The following is a 20,313-nucleotide window of genomic DNA, read 5'->3' as shown; positions in this document are numbered from 1 at the left end:
GGTTGTAAAATTAGTTTACTAGAAGTATTGTTGTTAAAAGTTTGACTGTGGTGTAAAAGAAATGTTTGGACACCATACTGACCCAATCATGCCATTACCATGAAAGGCTATGCTATACCTTATAATATCAGCAAAATGTATTCGTCTGTGCATCTTTCATAAAATGTTTAGAAACTGTACTCCAACAATTTTATGAATTTATTTTTTCAAAACAAAATACACAAAATATGGTAAAAAATACAAAACTAATTCTTGAAACCTAAAAAGTTTCCTCTGAACAGTTTCTTCAGATCATGGTCTTATTTTGTGATGCAAATACAATAATTTAAAGTTAGCCATATGCAAAATAAATAGTTATTAAGTCAGTGTCAGCATTAGGCTAAAACAAAAATGATCCACATCCACACACTAGCGCTTTAACTAAGTTTAAAATAAAACACTGCAGTGTGGATGTGGATCATTGGTTTTAAAACAAAAATGTAATAGTAAAGACTAGCATTAAACATAACCATGCTGTGAAATGATATTCATGCTGACCATGGGGCCACCCTGCAAACCCAAATTTCCTGTGACAAACTTAACGTTAACATGTTCCTCTATTGAAGACAGTGAGTTTTCATTTGGTAAAAATCCACTGAAGAACAGCAGTAAACCATGTATCTACAGTTGCATTTCTTCAAATGCTTCATATCTTCCCCCCTGTTAGTACTGTATAAAGATAGTCCGAGTCAGTCATCCAGGAAGAACTATGAAGTTGCAACCTATGACTGCATGCCGTGATGTCAATCTTCTTCATCTTCTTCACTCTCTAACTTGTCTTCAAACGTATCCTTCTTTCCTCCTGGTATGGAGCATTGAAGAATTGCTTCACGAACCTGTTGTTTTTCCTCTGTAAATGAAAAAAGAGGAGGAACCAGTTAAATGCTGGTTTTGACAGCATTGTATTTTGGGTGTAATGTGGTTTCCAGTACACTAAAGGCTGCTTTGACAATTTAAAATGTTCTAGGAAAAAAATTGAACGGACTACAGTATGTAAGTGCAGATTCATTCCGGTATAAATAATTTTATAAATACCATACCTTCATTTTTACATTGAGGGAGCAGTCTGTGGAGCTGTTGGGTGTTGTATCGGATCAGAAACTTCTGACATGTCCTAATTGTTCCTGGAAAAAAAATAATTTCCAATAATATTAATGATTGTTAAAGTTATGGCTAACTCATAACAAAATGTGTCTTGGTGTTTTTCTTACCTCCCACATGCAAACAGTTTAGAAAACACGGAATGTTCTGGCCACGAGCTTCAATACTTGTTATAAAAGGCAATGCAGACCAGAGGAGTTTGTAACAACTTTTGGGGAATCGTAGAAATACCATTCCAGTATGAGCGTTCAGATATTTCACTAAAAAGGAAATAAAAAACAGTGACACAGAGAGATTAGTAAATACTCCAACATCCTGAAAGATATGTGCACATGATTCTATGATTTGCAAACTAATTTGTGAAGTACCTTGATACTCATGACATTAAATTTGTTATTTTAATCATTCACATCTAGTTTAGGATTTAATATATTGAATTTTAGATTTTATACTCCCACACTAAAGTTATTTGTAATTTTTTCTACAAGCAGCAGTGGCCATTCACTGAAACATGCTACTCCTCTACTTCACTAAATGTCACAGAGAGACTTCTATTGACAACATAACCATTTTGTTGAAACACTATTGCTGCAGTAATGATTATGAAAATATGAACAAATAGTAAAATTGTGATAATAATAATTATAATAAGAGTTGTTTTGATACTTGAGCTAAATGTTCTGGTTGTAAACTTGAGGGCTAATTTTAACTGGGTGATCAAATAAGTTCCCTAAACGCAGATTGTGGGATAATTACTTAATTTTTAGATTGTAATTTCAATGACTTGATAAAAGCATTTAAATAGCTTTAAATTCGCCGCTGCTCACCAGAGAAGCCGATGAGGCAGTGAGCTGCTCCATAGTCTCCGTGTATGCGGGCCACTGCTGCCCGCACCGCGGTCGCCACAGCTCGGTCATCCAGCTGCAACAGGCGGCTCCGGTTCGACACGTTGACCTCACACAGTAAATACCTGTAGACAGAAGTGGAGCCGTCAGAACTGAACTGTGACCGCGTTCAGTCACACATGATGGCCACATGTTTACCTCCTCTTCACCCGCACCATCGCTGCTCTCTTCTTCCGTGGGAACTTCCGTCAACAAGCCAATCTGCGACGCGAAGCAAGTATGGCGCCACGTAGTGGACATTCATGGCGACGCCTGATGCCTTTGATTCGATGCACCGGGCAGCGCGAATTTCCAGTCAATGCACCAAAGCCGACTTCTTAAAGGCTGAATGTGTTCCAGAAAGGAGGGATGGGAGATGATTGTATGATCCGGTGTGACGCAGGGTGTTGTTTACACCTGCAGGAGACAGCACAGTGAAGCGGAAACGGGAGGGCCCGCACTCCACTCCATTCACACCCCCTCTGTAACTATGACAACCCCCCATCGCTCTCAGCCAATCACGGCCTCGCTTTCCCGTCTCCCGTACACGTTGTGCGCCATCTTGAAATTACACCCGCAGTCAGTCGGGTCGCTCCCAGAAATTAGCAGAGCACAACAACTCCTTCCTCCAGCGGGACGGTGTCGGGTATGAACGGTTCCCGAAACAAACCGACACAGACTCTCAGCAAGGGACCGGCGGACACGGACAGCGGCTCGGAGGCGACCCACAGGGAGCGAAGGACCGGCGGAGGCATGCTGAAGAAGCTGAAGTCGAGGCGCAGTCAAACGGAGAAGTGGCCTGTGGTCACCGAGGATGAACTCCGGGCTCTGGGAAGAGATATTTCCCCGGATCATGTCCTGGGTCTGCGGGCTGTCACGGAGGGTGAGCTACGTTTACTCGGTTCAATTAGAGCCGGTTTAAAACAGCACCGCTTCCACGAGCATCATTCATTTACCCAATGCTAATGTAGCTAAGCGACACACGCTCAGACCAGCTGACTGGTGAGTCCCCTCGTTGTTCTGGATCTTGTGAGTAATGTTACATAAGTTCAGCACATCACGCTCCTTGTGTGTCCATGTAGTGAGCCCCCCCCCCCCCTCATTGTTTGGCGCTAACCAAAGATTAAAGGTGTTGCCAGGGGCGCACCTAGGAATTTGGGCCACCCAGAATGAATATTGTCAAAGGCCCCCTGACCTACATTAATGTGTTTTCTGTGGAGAGTTGTGTATCTTTCCATTTGAGACACGTACTTACTAAATGTCTTGCTTTATTTTGATCTCCGGCCATCTTTGAAGGAAACATCTGTCTTCAAGTCAGGCATTTAACTCTAGATAATCTCCTGACATTCTCTGGAGGGGCTGTAAATGAGAACCCAAATGTCTGAGCAAGAGGCTATGAACTTATGCCCTTGCTTCTGCGTCGCCTACACGTAGTCGGGCGCCCTACGCTGCACCCCAATGCAAACTAACTCCCCAAAATTGTTACTACTGGTCTGGCGACACAAGACTGCAAGAGCATTTCCAACCGTGCGGGAAATGTGACCACGTTTCTAAAACACAACAGATGGGAAACTGAAAAGAAAAAACGTGAAGAGAACTGAGGAAAATAAGCGGTGCCAGACACTAAGAACACATCAGAGGAAGTTCAAGAGTTCATGTCTGAAAATGGCTTATGATCACCAGCCTGGGCCGACAGAGGCAGTCGATCCATTTTAATATAAAGGAATCGATTATTGCCACTTTAGATAATCAAAATGGTTATCAAAACTGCTTGAATCCTCTGACTCAAACCCCAGGGTCTGTCATTAGTCACCCTGCCCACCACAGTTGCAGCTGATGCATAACGACCCTCATTGTTTTTGACATTTTTGTGCACCAGACAACAATGTCATTACTTCCCTTCTCTTGCACAACACTATGTTGAAAAGCTGTGAGACAGTTTTTTTCGTAGTATTACTCATGACTGCTGCAACTCACAGGAGCCAGAAAACACATACTAGAACCCTTGTTGCTAAACAAGCGCTGTCTCAGTTCTTTAGGTTAGAACTGACATAGCATTTGGAAATGTTTGTATTGTGAGATTTACTACAGTATATAACATACATTTACTAGTAAATCTCATTAAAAATGACTAATTTTAAAATTGGACCGACTGCCATAAGAGTAGTTTATTGTTAACTGGGTAAATAAGGGATTAACCCTCTTTTTTTCTTAACTCAAACTCTTTTATTCCACATTCCAGACTATCTTTGCAAACCTGAAGATAATATCTACAATGTTGACTTTACTCGGTTCAAAATCAGAGATCTGGAGACGGGGACAGTCCTGTTTGAGATCGCCAAGCCTCCCAACAGTGGTAAGTTATGTATTAACTTTTGCCACTCCACCAAGCGTAATTTATCCGTCTGACCTGATTAAAAATTATTGGAAAAAGTTTTATATTGATCAGTTACATGTGATAGATAGCACAACATGGATCTAGTAAAAAATATGATTATGTAGCTATATGCATGCTGCCGTGTTTTGTTATTTTTCCCTCTCCTGTCAATATTGTATTCCAACTAAATGAAAATATTTCTGTTTTAGGTCCAATGGAGAGTGAAGAGGAGAGTCCAGATATTGACACCAGTGCAGGGCGATTTGTCAGATACCAGTTTACACCAGCCTTCCTAAAACTGCGTACTGTTGGTGCAACGTAAGTAAATGGGCCATAACACTCTGAATGAAAACAGCTGAGAGCATAATAATCAGCCTTTTGTCTTTTAAGTCTCTAATCAGTTAATTGCAATTATTGCCTTTCTTTTTTCTCTTTCCTAATTGCAGTGTGGAGTTCACAGTGGGTGACCGGCCAATAAACAGCTTTCGTATGATTGAGAGGCATTACTTCCAGGGGCGCCTCCTTAAGAACTTTGACTTTGACTTTGGCTTTTGCATTCCTAACAGCCGCAACACATGCGAACACATTTATGAGTTTCCACAGCTTCCAGACGACCTCAGTGAGTTCTAGGCTCTAGCCACATATTTTATTTCTCTGGGATTATATTTTCCACAATAATTCACATATATTAATATTTGTTTTGTTTGTTCTTCACCTCCTTTAGTTCGCCAAATGGTGGAGCACCCTTATGAGACCAGATCAGACAGTTTCTACTTTGTGGACAATAAACTCATCATGCACAACAAGGCAGATTATGCCTACAATGGTGGTCTGTAATACCAGAAGGGGAAAATGTGTGCAATACCTCCCAGGAGATTGAGTTCTTGGATTACATCCATCCAAAAGCTTCTTTTCGGTGGACAGAAGTATTCTCTCCTTTATCTACATTCCTACAAACGTGATGACAACTTCGTATTCAACCGACCACATCTGCCTTGTTATGAAATCATGGATCCATTCATCTGTACCTCACAGAGCTCAGTTTCTTGGACTCTGAGGAATGTTCTGTTAAATATTTCTCTGTTAAATCTGACTGAAGCCTTTTTGTTCTGTCTTTGGGTTTGTCTTACAAGTATCATGTTACTGCTTGAACACTTCTGCCTTAAGTTTCTCTCTGTCTCTGCTGGAAAGGGACACTTTTGAGTCGCAGACCTCTCATGACAAAGCTTGTAGACTGTGTTAGTTGTTACTTCATTTAGTTAAATACATAGATGCTAGCAATGGAGGCTTATTTGAGCTACATTTTACACATGATAGTTGTGTTTCCTTTGTGTAAATGTGAGAATTAAGTAGTTGATTTACAGTATTGTTAGTTATAGATGATCATGTAGCACTAGTTGACATTAAGGTCCATTTTTCCTTAAATATATTATCAGTTGTGACTCATTGGGACTGTTTGTGTCAGATATTTATGCTTGGTGTCCATTTTATATGACGCATTGTTTGGCCGACCAATCTCTTTATTTAGGAGAACATTTTATTACTCAACAACAGGATGTGCTCAGTTTCATAATTTCACGTGTCATCTTAATTCTGCTGTCATTCTGCATTTTGCTGTCAACTTTAAATCTGTTGTTCTGTCAGACTTTGAGACATACAAATAGGACAAGACAGCAGGACAATCAGAGTTACTGGACTTGACACATGTTGCTTTAAACACCGTCCATGCCTAAAACGATTTAGTCTGGTTGATTTCATCGTGTAATCACAAGGTTATTTAATCCCCTGAAGTCGACTTTCCTGTTTTATTCAGCACTGTGAATCCCACTCAGTTGGAGCTGAGTTTAGCCACAGTAAACGTCTGCTGTGCATTCAGGCCCTCAGTCTACCAATGAAATACACACTAGCACACTACATGACAGAACAGAGTGAAATAACTTGGTAGTTGTAGAACCTGGCCTGTCTCTTTTTCTGTTCATGGAAGCCTTGTGGTGGTTTTAGATACTTACTCAGATATATATATTTGGACATTTTTTTTGCCTTTATTTGATATACAGATTGAGCGTGAAGGGGTGGGGGGGGGGTGACTCACAGCTAAGGACTGCAAGTTGGAATTGAACCTTCAGCCATTGTAGAGGACTGAAAAGGTGAAGTGAGCTATCTGGTGCCCCAAAATTAACTTTTTCATAAGTCTCCTATTAAGTTTGCTTGTACAATATGATACAACTTTTCACAGCAGCCCTGCTATAAATCCTACCTTAGATTTCTATTTGTCGTTGACACCCGCAGAGAGGAGTTGATTCACTTGAATCATTCAGGAGGCAGTGATACTGTAAAAATGTTTTGCATTTAGTGATAGATGTTCCTAAAATCTGCCAAGAGTGACGGTTTTGCAATGAACAGTCATGTCAAATGTCCATAACCCATTGCACACACTAACAATGAAGAGTTTGAAAATGGTCCCAGCCTGCAACATCATTTTCAGTCTAAATGTCCACTCTGATTAGCGTGCTCATTCCTTTGATTTTCATATTGTACATAAATGAATGGAAATCAGCAGCTACCTTAAAGGCTGGAAATAATTCTTAAAAAATTGTGAATGGTCAGAATTTGTAACAGTGGCATGTGTAATCTGTAGTTAATCAGTCAACTCATGCAAGAGCACCAGACCAGTCTGAAAATCTTTCTACATAAAGGATCTGGGTTTCCTTTCACTGTACACTGCAGTACCACATCCAGTTGCTTTGTATCCAGATGATCATCATCACCCAGGTGTTTTTTTAAAAACGGTTTTTAAACCTTGTGCTTGATCCAGTTGTGAGGCAAACACTACAATGCTTCTCTCACCCATATGCTGAATTGACCTATTAAAAGCAAATGTGCCATGTCGCAGCAACCCACTGTCCTGCCATGTGAGACACAGGGGACTTAGTGCAGGATAGGACATTTCATAGACTCATCATATGTACTTTATTTAAAAACTTTATATTTTACAGTTTGAATAATCAGTAACATCTCATTGTGAAGCCCGCACTCAAGTTGGACATCAGGCAGACATTTGGACAGCCATGATCTTTGCCCTCTGCCCCGATACAATGTTTTGTTATTTGGACTTAATGGATGTCCGTCAATTGTATTGCTCTTTGGTTGTTGTAGCTGAGAACATTACCTTGTTTTGCAATGCGGTATCAGTCAATGGTATTTTATCTTAAAGCCTGATCATCTAAGCACACTATGTTTATCCTCACAAACATGACTGAGTCACTACATGAGTGACACAAAAGGTTGGGGATCCAAACTGTCACCTCCCCTTTTTACATGGGCTGCTTTGACAAATGATACACCGACGTCATATCAGATGTATCGCTAATAAAAATGTCCTGTTCACTTTGAAAACCCAGTGCTCTTTATGAGCAGATTATCAGGGATGTTGGGAGCTTATCTGTCTTCCAGCTGGTATCACAATTGAATCAAAGCAGGTCATCTGAGAATGTGGCCTGTTCTGGACACCAAACAATGTCTGAATGAATGTGAATTTCCGTGTAATTGTAGCAAGCTGAACATTCGAAAACAAACAGGATTTTTTTTTATGTGACATTACTCCAACACCATTTCTTTTTCTGTGTCGTTGTTTTTTTTTTTTTTACTGTTCATGGAATGATGATATTTTGCACAAGGTTTTTCATCATCTTTGACTCCGGCTGTAATTACAATGAGGATGCTAATAAACCTACTTAGCCTGACTTTAGTTGCTTTGCTTTGATTGCTGCCTGTTCAAACGAAGCCGGCGATGAATAAAAACACAGGAGACATGAGCCTCTCGCGGTCTACGACGAGTGGACCCCATTTCCCAGAATCCTCGGCTCAAAACAGACGACGGCGGCAGCACATGCGTGCTGATCATGGCGGCCCCAGTTGAAAAGATGGTCGGCGTGTCAGACGAGTCCAGCAGCAGCAGCGACGACGAGACGCTGAGGAGATGTCAGGAGGCCGTGTGGGAGACCCGAGCTGTGGCGGAGCAAGGTGAACGATTTGTTGTTTGTTTGTTTGTTTGTTTGTGTGAGAGATGACGTCAAAGACCCCTGTCGGAACGGTGAAGTTCACCCACAATCCCACTTCTCCTCCATGTACAGATGCGTTAGCTGAGTGCTTCAGCTAATGTTACATGATTGTCATTAATATACATTGTGTTCCTCTAACCTCTGTAACGTCCTGCACCGAAGCTGTAGCTTAGCATGCTACTCCACCTGTCCAGTGTGCTAGTATATCATCAGAGCAGCATGTCATTATTTACAGTTCATTTCCTGATCACTTGTTTTTTGTCTGTGTGTCTTTAGAGGAGGACAACAGTGTGAAGCAGTCTAAACGGTATGTCTGTGCTGTAACCACTCACTCAATAGCCATTCTGTATAAAGCAGTAGTGTAACAGTTGTGACCTGATAATACACTTTATTCATAGTGAACTTTTAATGTTGTCTTGCTGTGCAACAGTGTTGTCGTCGCTGACCATGAACACGATGGCAACGAGCTCCAGGTCAGCCAAGGGTTCCGAACGCACGTTGCTAAAAAGTTGGGGCATCTCCTTGACAGGTAACTGTCTAAAAAGTCTCACATGTGAAAGTGAGCTTTTTTTAATGTGAGGTAAAGTTGCACATGTTTTTTCTCACCTCATTTATTCTGTCTGTTGTTGTAAGTTACATTTCAGAAACACAAACCAAATCTTCATCCTGTGTGGAATCAGCGCAATGCGATGATGCAGATGATGAAGGTAACGTTTCTCTTTCTTTTAAACCTTTATTGCTTTTATGAGTTTTATGCAGTCTTCTTTTTAAGAAGGGCTATTCATTATTTTTTTGTCTTCCAGGATTTCGTTTGTTTTCTACATCCATCCCAGGACCGACAGCTGAGGAGCTTCCAGCTCCAGTGAGGCGTCGTCCAGTTCCTAGCTCAAGGTTCTTATTTAGTATTCATTTGTATTTTCATCAAAAACGTTGATTTTGTTTTTATACCTGTAAATGTATCATCGTGAATTCTCTGTTCTTCATAGTGACAGCGACAGTGAGATGGAATCAAGGCTGAGAGAGGCAGCTGTGTCGCTCAAAGATCTCTTGCCCTCTTTGACACAGCCTTCGACGCTCTCACCTCCCTCAATGGAGCCTCTCTGCTCAGGAATAATAAAGAAAAACAAAAAGGTGGCTGAGGGAGAAGAGGGCCACGTTGTTAAGAAAAAGAAAAAGAAGAGGCAGGATCAGGAGGAGAGTGCACTGGACACTGAAAGCTATCCTGTAAATGCTCACAGCAACAATGAGCATAGGAACTCAGAACAGGAACACACACAAGTCAAAGTTAAACGGAAAAAGAAAAGGAGGCGAGAAGGAAACGAAATGGAAGAAGCTTCAAACGGAATTTCGAATAAATAACCTTTTACTGTTCTAGGATGATTGTCTATGTTCCATTCTGCCATATTCTGTCACAAGCTTGAAATGATTGGATGGTGAGATATTATTCAAAATATTTTAATATTATTGCCATGGTTATACTTGAAATTACCACACTTTGTCATGTAAGAGACTCACTCAAGTGTGAAAACACATTTATAGGCAGTGAGATAAAAAAAATAGTAATGTGTGAACTGAATTTAGCATTTCTGAATAATACAAAACATTTTGATAAAAATACATTTTGGATTTGATTTTTCAGTGGATTCTCTCTTGTTTTAAATCTTCTTTAATGTGGATCCTTGTTCATTTTACAGTTGAGTCAGAGAGTTTTTTCAAACAACGAAGCTGAATCATCCTCCTCAGCCCCAGACTCCAGGTTTCTCTGGAGACGTACACCAGAGGTAGCTGTCCATCACAAAACACCATCAGTCCATCTCATATTGAGGAGGCACTGCATTATCCGAGCACCCTTTACTGTGCTGTAGAGACCATTTGTGTAGGGATGTAGGAGCTGATATCTGGTGAAGGTGAGAGGAGGTGAGACCGGTGTCTGTCTGTCGTCTGAGACGCAGGATACAGCTCCAAGCTCTGGGAAGATGCAGCTGACGAAACATTGAAAAACTAGGTTTATTTGGACACCAACGCTTTTGGCAAAATTTGTTTTGAATGTTTCTTTCTAGTGATTCATTATAGATAAAAAGAGAGGACAAACAGCTGTGTGAACACATGTAGCACCTAACAACTGTTTTCTACTAATAGATAAAACCAAATATTGGCAACCTGGGCAGAGAATTAAGTTAAGTCACATAAATACTTTGTTTTCTGGATGAGTAAGATGAGACAATCAATACAACTCATTCATTGGTGGAGCCTGGGAATAGTTCTCTTTAAAACTGGAAACAACAACTAGCCTGACCCTGACTGAAGATTTAAAAAATCCACGACTATAACAATTTTCTTAAATTTTTACACTCAGCGAAATTTTAAAACCATGTTATGTCTCTGATTATTTCTAGTAGGTCACATTTGAAGAAGGGCTTTTGTCTGACACGTTACTTAACAGGAAGGTAAAATAAATATGTATATCGGAGCATGAACTGGTGTGCGGACATTTCTTTTCTTCTGGTTTTCGTCACTTCCATCCAGCACCTAGTGTTTACCAAGTTTGGATGTGCATGCTTTTTTGAAGTTTCAGATTATTTCTTGACCAGAAGTTGTGACTCCTTGGATTGTTGCTGTCATCCTGAGGTTGTCAGACAGCTAACGAAGCCAAGCTGCTGCCACCAGAGTCATAATAAATGAGCAGAAACGAGAGGGATATTAATCCTTTCATCTAACTTAGGACAAGAAGACAAATGTTTTGTTGCTTTAAAATCGTATGTGTTGACATTATTGCAGAACATCATAATTTCTCAAATTCATCTATACCATCTTTATCCCAGGTGATTTTATCCAGCCCATGGTTTAATATACAGTAACATCAATGCATTCAGTACCAACTGTCATATTAAATGATAAATTTAGCGCTGAAATGTTCAAAAATCTTTCATACTAGGTAGGATAGCCTGTTAATATTTGCATAGTTAGTAGTCAACCCAAACATGTTGTATTAGGATGTAGATGTCAGTGAATACACCTTTATTTACGGCTGCGTACCTGGCCCAGGTGTGTGAGGCTGCAGGTGCAGAGACTCTTCCTGTAAAGTCGGGTCCGTCTGTTCCTCAGGATCTGCTGTTAGAATCTAAACAAACCATGAATGAACATAAATCAAGCACATTTTACTAAATCATTTAATACTAAATATTGCTCTGAATCCTTTCTTCTAAAATCCAAAACAGAGCAGTTACCGGTCTGACAGTGGCAAGGCTGGTCAGATTCCCCAGGCTGCTGCTGTCAGTGATGACCATGGTTTGTGACAGCAGACTGGACGGGTGGTACTGTGGTGAGTCAGACTTGTTGTACACTGAAATGCGGTACAGATTAATAACTCCACACTCACCTCAACATGTTTAACTCATCTCATTGTATTGCTGTAGCCTTACTGTGACAGGGCAGCTGCGTCATGGTGGCCATGAACGGACTGGCACTCATGTGGCTCTGAAGCTGTTGTGATATTGGCAGATGTGAAGAGGCGTGAAGCTGCTGTTGGAATGAGATTGGCTGAAGCGTTGTGAACGCACCCCCCACATTGTTTAGGATGGGTACGGTCTGAGGCTGCGTGGAGGCTAAACCTGTGAATCAACGTGTAGAACACGGGTCTCAGATTTTTTTCTTTATTTTCTTACATAGGACAGAAATGAGACTGAAATGTTACCGATGAGAAGTGAGGACTCCCCCAGGCTCATGACGCTGGGCAGTGAGGCCATGATGAGGCTCTGGGAAGAAGCAGGGGAGGAAGACAGACTGTGGAGGGAGGTCAGAGTGCTTACTGGGGGCAGTGGGCCACTGCTGGACACCTAAGACAAGAGGACAACTTGATCATCATGGCAGCAGCACAAACAGGTACCATACACCATACACTAATGTGGACAGGAACCATTTCACATGCTCTCACAGGCTTGTGGCTATGGGTCTCGAGGAGTGTGTGGCTGGGCTCCAGTTGGACAGGGCTGACCACTAGACGTCCCACTCTCTCTCCTCCGCTACCTCTGGCTGAGCTCATAGTGTCACACAGGATTTGCTGGCTGTATTTCACACCTAGAAAACAACTCAAGTCAGTCCCTAAGAAGACAACATCCAGAGATCTGGCCATGGGAAGTCCAACTTTGCGTAACAGAACACTCATTCTCCTTAATTTCACTTTGTCCTTTTAACCTGTTTGTGCTTGTCTGAAGGGTGTTAGGGTGTTACCATGCTCCGGGCTTGGAAGGTTGAGGATAGAGGATGAGGCAGATTGGTTGGTGAAAGGCGTGTCGAGGGCCAGTTTGTGACGGAAGGCCTCCTCTTTTCGGCGGTTTGCAAACCAGTTGTACACCCGAACTTCAGTAACCAGGTTGGAGCCCAATCCAGCAAGCTGAGAGGGGGACACTCCCCTCTGGAGACATTCTGCCCTGAGAGAGGAGAAACGTACAGACTTTAGCTCATCAGAATTTGACAAAATAAGAGATATTCTTTAGAAACCACTTTGAGTATGACCTATGGTTGCTTAACATACTGTAGGTGTCAGCATTTCCACCATACACACATACCAGGAACACAAAAGCTTTTTTTACCTTTTTGTTGTCAGATTTTTTTAACAAGGATGTACGAAACGGACATGTTATCTTCCCTTTATCTCACCTGTTACACTCCTCCACCAACCCCTCTCTCTCCTCCTTGCTGGGGTTCTTCTGTTGTTCGTATGCATGGAAAAGGATCTGCAGCGATGCCGGACCCCACTTGAACCTGTTCCTCCGGCCTTTCCTCACATCCTCTTGCTCATCCACCGATGCAATGCCATGTTTGGCATTGGTAAATTCTGGAAGAAAATGGTACTGTGTTTTTCTCTTTGTCTCGGTCTCCTAGAGGACTGATATTTGATGAGTGTGTGAAAATGTGTGTGTGTGAAATATGATCAGTGGGTAAAAGCAGAAACTTGGGTCTGTGCAGCTTCACATCTGCTTCAGTACTCACGCTGGCTGATCTCGCACTGCTTCTTGACGTACCAGCTGTACAGAGCCGCTCTCTTCTGGTTCTTCATGGGCGTTCCCTTGTTGAGGTGCTGCGAGAGGTGGGACTGGTTGAGTCCCGTGGACTCCACCACCTCTCTCTGAGGGAGATTGTGCTGCTGCATGTAGCTTTTCACCATTTTTGCAACATGCCAGGGGTCCTCCCTATTAGAGAAAGACCTTTTTGAGGTGCACCTGCCTCTTGTATCTTCCTATAATTAAAATTTTTTGAATGATGTATATCCCTTTTTCTTTCCCCCTATATTTCTGGGTGTTACTGGAAAAGTGCTTAGCAGGTACAGGTTTTCTGTTTTACATTGGACATAAAGCATCACCACTGAGACGGAAGTAGGGGGAGGCTTATTGACAGAGAGAGATAAGGGAAAGCACACAGGGGCAAAGTCCAGGCCTTTTAGATCACTGAAGGGGAAAAACATGTAAAAGATTTAAAAAGCCTCATTTAACCCTTTCTAACTATCAAGTCAAGAGCAGTGAAAATACACAAAACAGCTGAAATCTCAAACTTTTACTGATTTAAATTCATCTCAGATAAAAATATTTAGGTATATTAGAAGCAAAATAGCATTTTATTACTTTTTAAAACATTTTCATCTCTTTTCCAATCCGTGTATTCCAAATATTATAAATAAGGTCTTAGAACTGAATGTAGAAATATGACTTGTGCGTTGTGTAAACATGAACTCTCATGACCAGCCCTCCTCCATTAATCTTCACCTATGCATGTAACTTATTTATTAAGAAATGTCCGGAGAATAATGATGGGGGTGGGTAATTAGTAACTAGCAGGAGGAACCCTCTTTAAATTCGCCTCAGAAACCAGATTGCGGAGACCAAGTGAGAGAGCGAGAGGGAGAGGGACGGAGAAGCAGGAGAAAGCGGGAGGAATTGGTAAAGAGAGAGTCGAGCTTAGGTAGATAAAAGAAGGGTTAACAGGTAAACTGCTGTGTCAACTCTCACATGCTTAGTTGTGATTGTGCAGGAGGTGAAAGAAAAGCAGGCGGTATTAAGAAACAGAGGTGATGGTGAGCTGAGGCATTTTCAAATTTAACTAATCATGTCCTATTGGGAGGCAAAGACAAATTGCTGTGTGAGAACAGCAGTTGTTGAGAGATTAAGGCAATTTGGCTGTTGCCATGGAGCTACCAGAGAAGTGCTGGGATCTACTTACTGCAGGAGCTGGTCGACTTCTACCTTCAGTTTGGCCGCATCCTCTGGGGAAAGTTTCTCCAGCTCACGGAATATAGGCGGTGGGAAATCCATTTCTCCCTCTTCTGAGCTCTCGCCGTCCCCCCTCTCTCCCTTTTCAGCACCAGCGCTCGCCCTGTCCTGCTCCAGTTCCCCCAGGGCTTGGACCAGGACGTCCCGGGACAGTCCGGATTCCAGCAGGGCCCAGATCATCTGCTCCTGAAGGGAGGTCAGACGGCTCGGCCTCGGCATGGCTGCCCTGGCCGTCTCCTCTCCCTCCATTAGTCTGATGCCTTACCTCGCTACTGCTTCGCAAACAAACACTGCTGTTATGTGCACTACCACGCTCAAAGGACAGCTGGACAGCCAGCGATGGGTCTCATTTTAGCCGTAGTCCCAATTCAGCTCCACAGAATTCAAACTTTCATTTTCCTCTGTGTTGAATTTCCTGCCGAGGTGTCCTGAGCTGCCTGTTTTTAGCTCTCCACCTGCTGTTTTGCTTTCAAAGGTCAATTTTCTTTTTTCTTTTTTAACCTTCCTCCTCTTCACCCCCTCCTCCTTACATGCGCCCTGTGAACTTTGTCCCCACTCTTGTCAGTCCCCAACAGTGACCAAAGTACAGTTTAAAAAAACAATAAATAAAAGTGAGGAGATCTTAACTGCAAACAGAGCTGCGGAGGAAACCTGATCGCCTCTCAAATCAGCCACAGAGGACAAGTTATGAAAACATAACAGAAAAGTTGTAAGGTACATTTATATGTGCAGATATTGTGATTCCACACAGGAGCTGACTTTTGGGAAAAAGGTTGAATTATGATTTCCCACAGTTTAATTTTGAAGCAGGGAATTAAAAATGTCTATAGGTCAAAGTTTAACATAATAAATTGAACAGATTTATTCTTAGATTAGCTGAATGGAACCACAGCATGACCTGTTGTGCAGTATGAGCCACTTGAGAGTGCTGTTGTGCCATCTACACATGAGAGCAGCCCAGTGACTTCAGGTTGTGGCCTGTTCCACACACACTGTGAAGAGAGAAGAAGAGAAGAGGTAGAGATGACAACTTTTTAAGTCCTCTCTGAAATTTCTTCAGAAAATGACTTGTATTTCCTTTCAGTATTGTTTTTGCTTGTGTTCATTAATGCCTGTATGCTGGATGGTTAAAAAAAGTATTAAGAGAAGTCTACATAAAAAAAAATCTACACAAGCCTGCAAAACTTAAACTGCTAGATTGTTAAAATTAACATTATTAGAATGTTATAACTGAAAATGATTGTTGTAGTTACATTTTATTTGTTAAGCATGTAGATTTAATTTGGACTTCTTTATAGTTTAGAGCAACATAAGGAATGGGTGACAAATCTGTATATATTTTTGGTGCGTTTAAAAAAAACGTACAGGTTAAATATTTTGCGAAATCAGTCAGAGCAAAAAGAGACAATTCTCCTTAAAACCTCATAATACATCATGCATGTGAACTAAATAAAAAAAGGGTTACAGGGGAAATGTCTCTTAAGTGAAACTGCAAAGGGCAACAGAAATGTTACAAAAGACCCAAACTAGACACTGGTGTATTATAATATTAGAATATAAGGAAGGATACACAAGTTAAAATGTCTGGGAACCACTGGTTTCACATTAACAATCAATTCTATTCTATAAATGTTAAAAAGTGCATTATTTCACTGTTGTGGAGTAGAAGTATCGCATAGCGTACAGTTTCTGTTTCTGTACAGTACTTGACTAAAAGTTGCAGTTAATTTCCACCACTGGTAACTTGTATGCATGACTTGACCTCAATTTTGATTATTTACTAAATGTTCTCACTTTGTGTGTGAATATAACATTGTATGTGTATCGTTATGATTTATTTTCCTTTTAAAGCATCTTAACTAGACCACTGACCCCCAGCTGACAAGATGCTTGGTTTTAGATAGAACAGACAGAATATTATGAAAATATGGATGAAAGTATAATAAAAATAAATAATTCCCCTTTTTGCCAGGGATTCACTGAAACCCCTCTGGGGCCTTTAGGGGTCCCCTGACCCCACTTTGAGAACCCCTGCTCTAACTTGTTGTTATATTATCTTATTATTTTACACTCCATTGGCTCACTTGTTGATATTTTAACGTGTATCTCACTTTGTTTTCTTTTCTGCCACTCATCTCCATTAAGACATCTGTCCTTTTCCAATACAAAGTTAATGATCAGGCCAAAATATTGCTCATGTTGCAAAATTGATGTGAGTGACTGTTTTAAAAAAAAGTTATATAATATCAGCTAACTGCTGGCATGTTTAAACTGCTGCTGTAACTTAGCATTTTACTACTTGTCTATGTTCATCTATCTATTTTTTTCAAGATTATTTTTGTCTTTGATCCACTGTCTTTTTTTCCATCAGAGAAAGTTGGCAGGAATGATGAGTTGGAAGTGGACTGGGAAGAAAAGAGGGCAAACTGAATGGGGAGAAAAACCGTTGAGAGTTAATGTAGTTCTTTATCTTCACTCTCTGAAAACGCTTGCTTTCTCTGCATGGATCACCTTATCCCGTTCTCAGGTTCAGCCTATCCGCACCTTTTTGTGTGTAGCTGGTGTTACCCCACCCCACCCTTGGGAAGATGGCATTATACTGTATTTGGAAGGGTAACAGAGCTCCCTCTATCTTCCTGAGACATGCCACTGACCTGTAATTAAGTCCCATTGTACTATTCAGAGGACACTCCTCAGCAAACAGACAGAGGGCAGTGTGTGTGGATTTCCAGCGGCTCAGATACCGCTGTGACTAATGCTCCGCCACACAAGCTGGGTTTATCAAAAAGGACCACATGCAGCACACATTAGAGCCTCCATTTTCCCTCTACTGAGAACTCAAAGCTATGCTGATTGGTAATGACACACAATCCACACTGTCCATCTCTCATTAGTGAGCCATTGCTGGCTGCCTCTGTGCGTATAGTCTCACCACTAGCTCTCTCTCTCTCTGTCTCTCTCAGCCTCGTGTTCCCCACACCACCACCCTTCCCATCCCCAACGCCGCCATTCAACCCCATTGATCATGCATGCAGAAATTTAACACACCCCTTAATTCCTGTCCAAATAGCGCCTGTCCCACTTCCAGAGCTTCATCTGCTCATCTGCAGAGGATAGAGGAAAGGCCTGTGTGCAGGCAGGACACTGGCTTCAGCACCCAGTGACGATGAACTGCGTTAGAGAGGACAATCGCAAATCTAAACCTGTGTACGTGCATTACGTGTTAGCTTGTCATGTTGCCCTGAAATATAAATGCGTTGTGGGGACATAACCAGGACTATTCTTTGCTTAATGTTAAATGTTTCAGTGTAAGCATGCCCAAAAACCACCTTCCAGACTCAGGCCTTTAACCTCCAAACTTTGCAACAAACTCCTGAGTGTGACAGAATGTGTTTTATGCCCGTAAGTCAAAGCCGTCATTGTCTTTGTTTGAGTCGCTCAGGCTATTGATTGGCCTTAACATTGGCTACCAGGTCACATGTTGAGTCAGTGTTGAGAAGATTAGCCGGAGCTGGCTTTGGTACTAATTAAATACTTAAACCCTAGCAATGAATGAGAACACAGCACCCAAACCTCCTGCTAAACCACGGTGCATATGCCTGTTTGCATTATGGAAGATGTATAATGACACACAAATGATTGTGGTATCTACAGTGCTATCTACAGCTGCAAACAAGAGAACTGGTACAAATCAACTCTCCATTGACATCAAGGACTTAACAATAAGCTCATTGATTAATAGGATAGGTAGTTTCAGTAGATTAGGTAATGTCACTAATGTCTGGAAATGCAACAAACCATTTTCTATTTGTAAATTGTATCATAAATTAAGCACCTCAGACACAGTATTACAGTATAATTGAGTGCTGAGTAATGACTTTAAAGGAGAAACATTGTGGCCATGTCCACCTATTTAAAAAGGCTGGAGGTGATGATTGATAACTTATTTCCCAACTCTGACTGTTGGCCAGTCATTGTGAAACTGATTCACTCTGTGACCATTGCACTGTGACGTCAACACATTTATACAAGAGCAGGTTGTGTGTGAATTATGTCTTCACTGCTATCAAGAAATTATCTTTTAATTATTTCTAATATATAATAATAATATTCTTAATAATATTATTTCCAAATTATTTCCACTTGATTGTTTCTTAATGTTACTGCTGAATAAATAGTCAAATAAATCAGTCAATTCACTGTGTTTTTTCATGTGGTTCCTCAAACTTTCAACCTAAGATTTTAATTGTTTCAAAAGTTTTGAATACGTCACTAAACCAGTGAAACAAGTGACATCATGATCAGTGACATCATGACAGATGAGTTATTGTAACTGTAAATTGGGCCTGTTAAGAGTCTATTTGAACTATTACAGAAAATGTGTAAAGTTAATCAAAGTTATCCAGCATGTGAAAGGAAAGAATGAGATTCTACCTTCATAATAAAAGCTCAATGTCTGTCACAGAAAAAGACAAAGTTGAAAACTTCAAGCTATGAGAAGTTTTGAATTACTCATGTTTGATAAAATAGTCTAAAAAACATTTTTTATAACATGCTGCAATGTTGATATCAGCAGATGTATCAATGTATTTGTCAATAACCATAAACCCTCCTCTGAACACCTGTTATTGGAGATTGATGCATGAATGTACCATTTATGTAACAAAACACAGTAGTTATATATAGTGAATTAACTAACAACCAAAATGTTGGTCTGTTGGTTTAAAGCTAGATTAAAACTTATTTTAATTTAATTATATATGCACTAGTTCTATATTTACTTGGTGTACCCTTTTTTTTTTTTGCTTACAAGACACTTTATATTATATTTATATAGAGGATTTATTGTTTAGAATAAATCGTCTATTGTTTTATCCTCTGTTCACTATTGATATCGTGTTACTGTAATCATGGAGCAAGCTGGCACAGCAATTTTCTTTGGGATTAATAAAATCTGTTTTATTTTATCTAATCTTATTTTATGTGTTGTTAAAACTTGAATATATTCAAACTTGTTGCTTTTAAATGTGCTCTATAAATAAGTTGAGTTTACCTGACTTGCTTTTAAATGTTCAATGGGGAGACTTCATGTAAATTGTAATTTTTTGCATGTTTAGTTTAATTGAATATGTTTAGTTTGGACATTTAAAAAAAATAAAAAACAAATGTGTAGAAAAAACAAAATAGAAAGCAGCTAAATATTAGTTGAAAAAACATCCTTGTTTACCCCTACAATATAATTTACTATTGTATATTCAACGATTTCTGTTTTAATCATGCTCAATAAATACATTACGTTCAATTGACTTCATATAAATTGATATAAACTGTAGATCAACAACATAAGTAGGAGAAAAAAAACAACAGACAGGAAGAAGCAACCTGTACCTGTCAGTAAATCATGTTTTTATTTTGAAAGGAAGAAGAGGAACCTTTGTGTCTGACGGCAGGAGATTGATGGCGGAGCGGTGCTCCTCTACGGCGGGATGAGAGGAGGAGGAGGAGGAGGAGCGGTGCTCCTCTACGGCGGGATGAGAGAGAGAGAGGGAGGAGGAGGAGGAGGAGTCTGTCCCAGCCTCCTGCTG

General features: G+C 40.7%; 4 protein-coding genes across 8 annotated transcripts; 2 read left to right on the top strand and 2 right to left on the bottom strand.

Moving 5' to 3' along the window:
- Positions 1-180: 180 nt before the first annotated feature.
- Positions 181-2,549, bottom strand: pop5 (POP5 homolog, ribonuclease P/MRP subunit). The gene is made up of 5 exons (XM_020093938.2): positions 2,184-2,549; positions 1,968-2,110; positions 1,251-1,400; positions 1,080-1,163; positions 181-889 (listed from the first exon to the last, which is right to left on the bottom strand). Exons 1-5 carry the CDS (start codon positions 2,201-2,203, stop codon positions 783-785), a joined length of 504 nt encoding a protein of 167 aa, XP_019949497.1. The 5' UTR covers positions 2,204-2,549; the 3' UTR covers positions 181-782.
- Positions 2,550-2,638: 89 nt separating this feature from the next.
- On the top strand, positions 2,639-5,847 carry unc119b (unc-119 lipid binding chaperone B). The gene is made up of 5 exons (XM_020093937.2): positions 2,639-2,907; positions 4,267-4,380; positions 4,611-4,719; positions 4,848-5,020; positions 5,126-5,847. The coding sequence occupies exons 1-5, from the start codon at positions 2,673-2,675 to the stop codon at positions 5,236-5,238; spliced, it is 744 nt and encodes a 247-aa protein (XP_019949496.1). The 5' UTR covers positions 2,639-2,672; the 3' UTR covers positions 5,239-5,847.
- A 2,376-nt stretch (positions 5,848-8,223) lies between these two features.
- c4h12orf43 (chromosome 4 C12orf43 homolog) lies at positions 8,224-10,093 on the top strand. The gene is made up of 6 exons (XM_020093833.2): positions 8,224-8,424; positions 8,739-8,769; positions 8,893-8,991; positions 9,096-9,169; positions 9,266-9,353; positions 9,449-10,093. Exons 1-6 carry the CDS (start codon positions 8,304-8,306, stop codon positions 9,819-9,821), a joined length of 786 nt encoding a protein of 261 aa, XP_019949392.2. The 5' UTR covers positions 8,224-8,303; the 3' UTR covers positions 9,822-10,093.
- On the bottom strand, positions 9,901-15,218 carry hnf1a (HNF1 homeobox a). Of its 5 annotated transcripts, none has more exons than XR_002203015.2 (11): positions 14,679-15,218; positions 13,455-13,654; positions 13,122-13,299; positions 12,657-12,892; positions 12,397-12,539; positions 12,157-12,298; positions 11,885-12,073; positions 11,690-11,805; positions 11,499-11,583; positions 11,003-11,119; positions 9,901-10,444 (listed from the first exon to the last, which is right to left on the bottom strand). XR_002203015.2 is itself a non-coding variant. In XM_020093825.2 (10 exons), the coding sequence occupies exons 1-10, from the start codon at positions 14,975-14,977 to the stop codon at positions 10,314-10,316; spliced, it is 1,719 nt and encodes a 572-aa protein (XP_019949384.1). In that variant the 5' UTR covers positions 14,978-15,218; the 3' UTR covers positions 9,901-10,313. The 5 variants fall into 5 exon arrangements, 2 of the variants coding, with proteins under 2 accessions (XP_019949384.1, XP_019949385.1); XR_011240942.1 differs by having other exon boundaries at positions 11,003-11,116; positions 12,693-12,892; positions 14,679-15,205; XR_002203016.2 differs by having other exon boundaries at positions 10,314-10,444; positions 11,003-11,116.
- Positions 15,219-20,313: the final 5,095 nt, after the last annotated feature.

This window comes from Paralichthys olivaceus, chromosome 4, assembly GCF_024713975.1.
Source record: "Paralichthys olivaceus isolate ysfri-2021 chromosome 4, ASM2471397v2, whole genome shotgun sequence".
Lineage (NCBI taxonomy): Eukaryota > Metazoa > Chordata > Actinopteri > Pleuronectiformes > Paralichthyidae > Paralichthys > Paralichthys olivaceus.
Note: the sequence above shows the minus strand (reverse complement) of the source record. Positions and strands in the feature narration are given on the sequence as shown.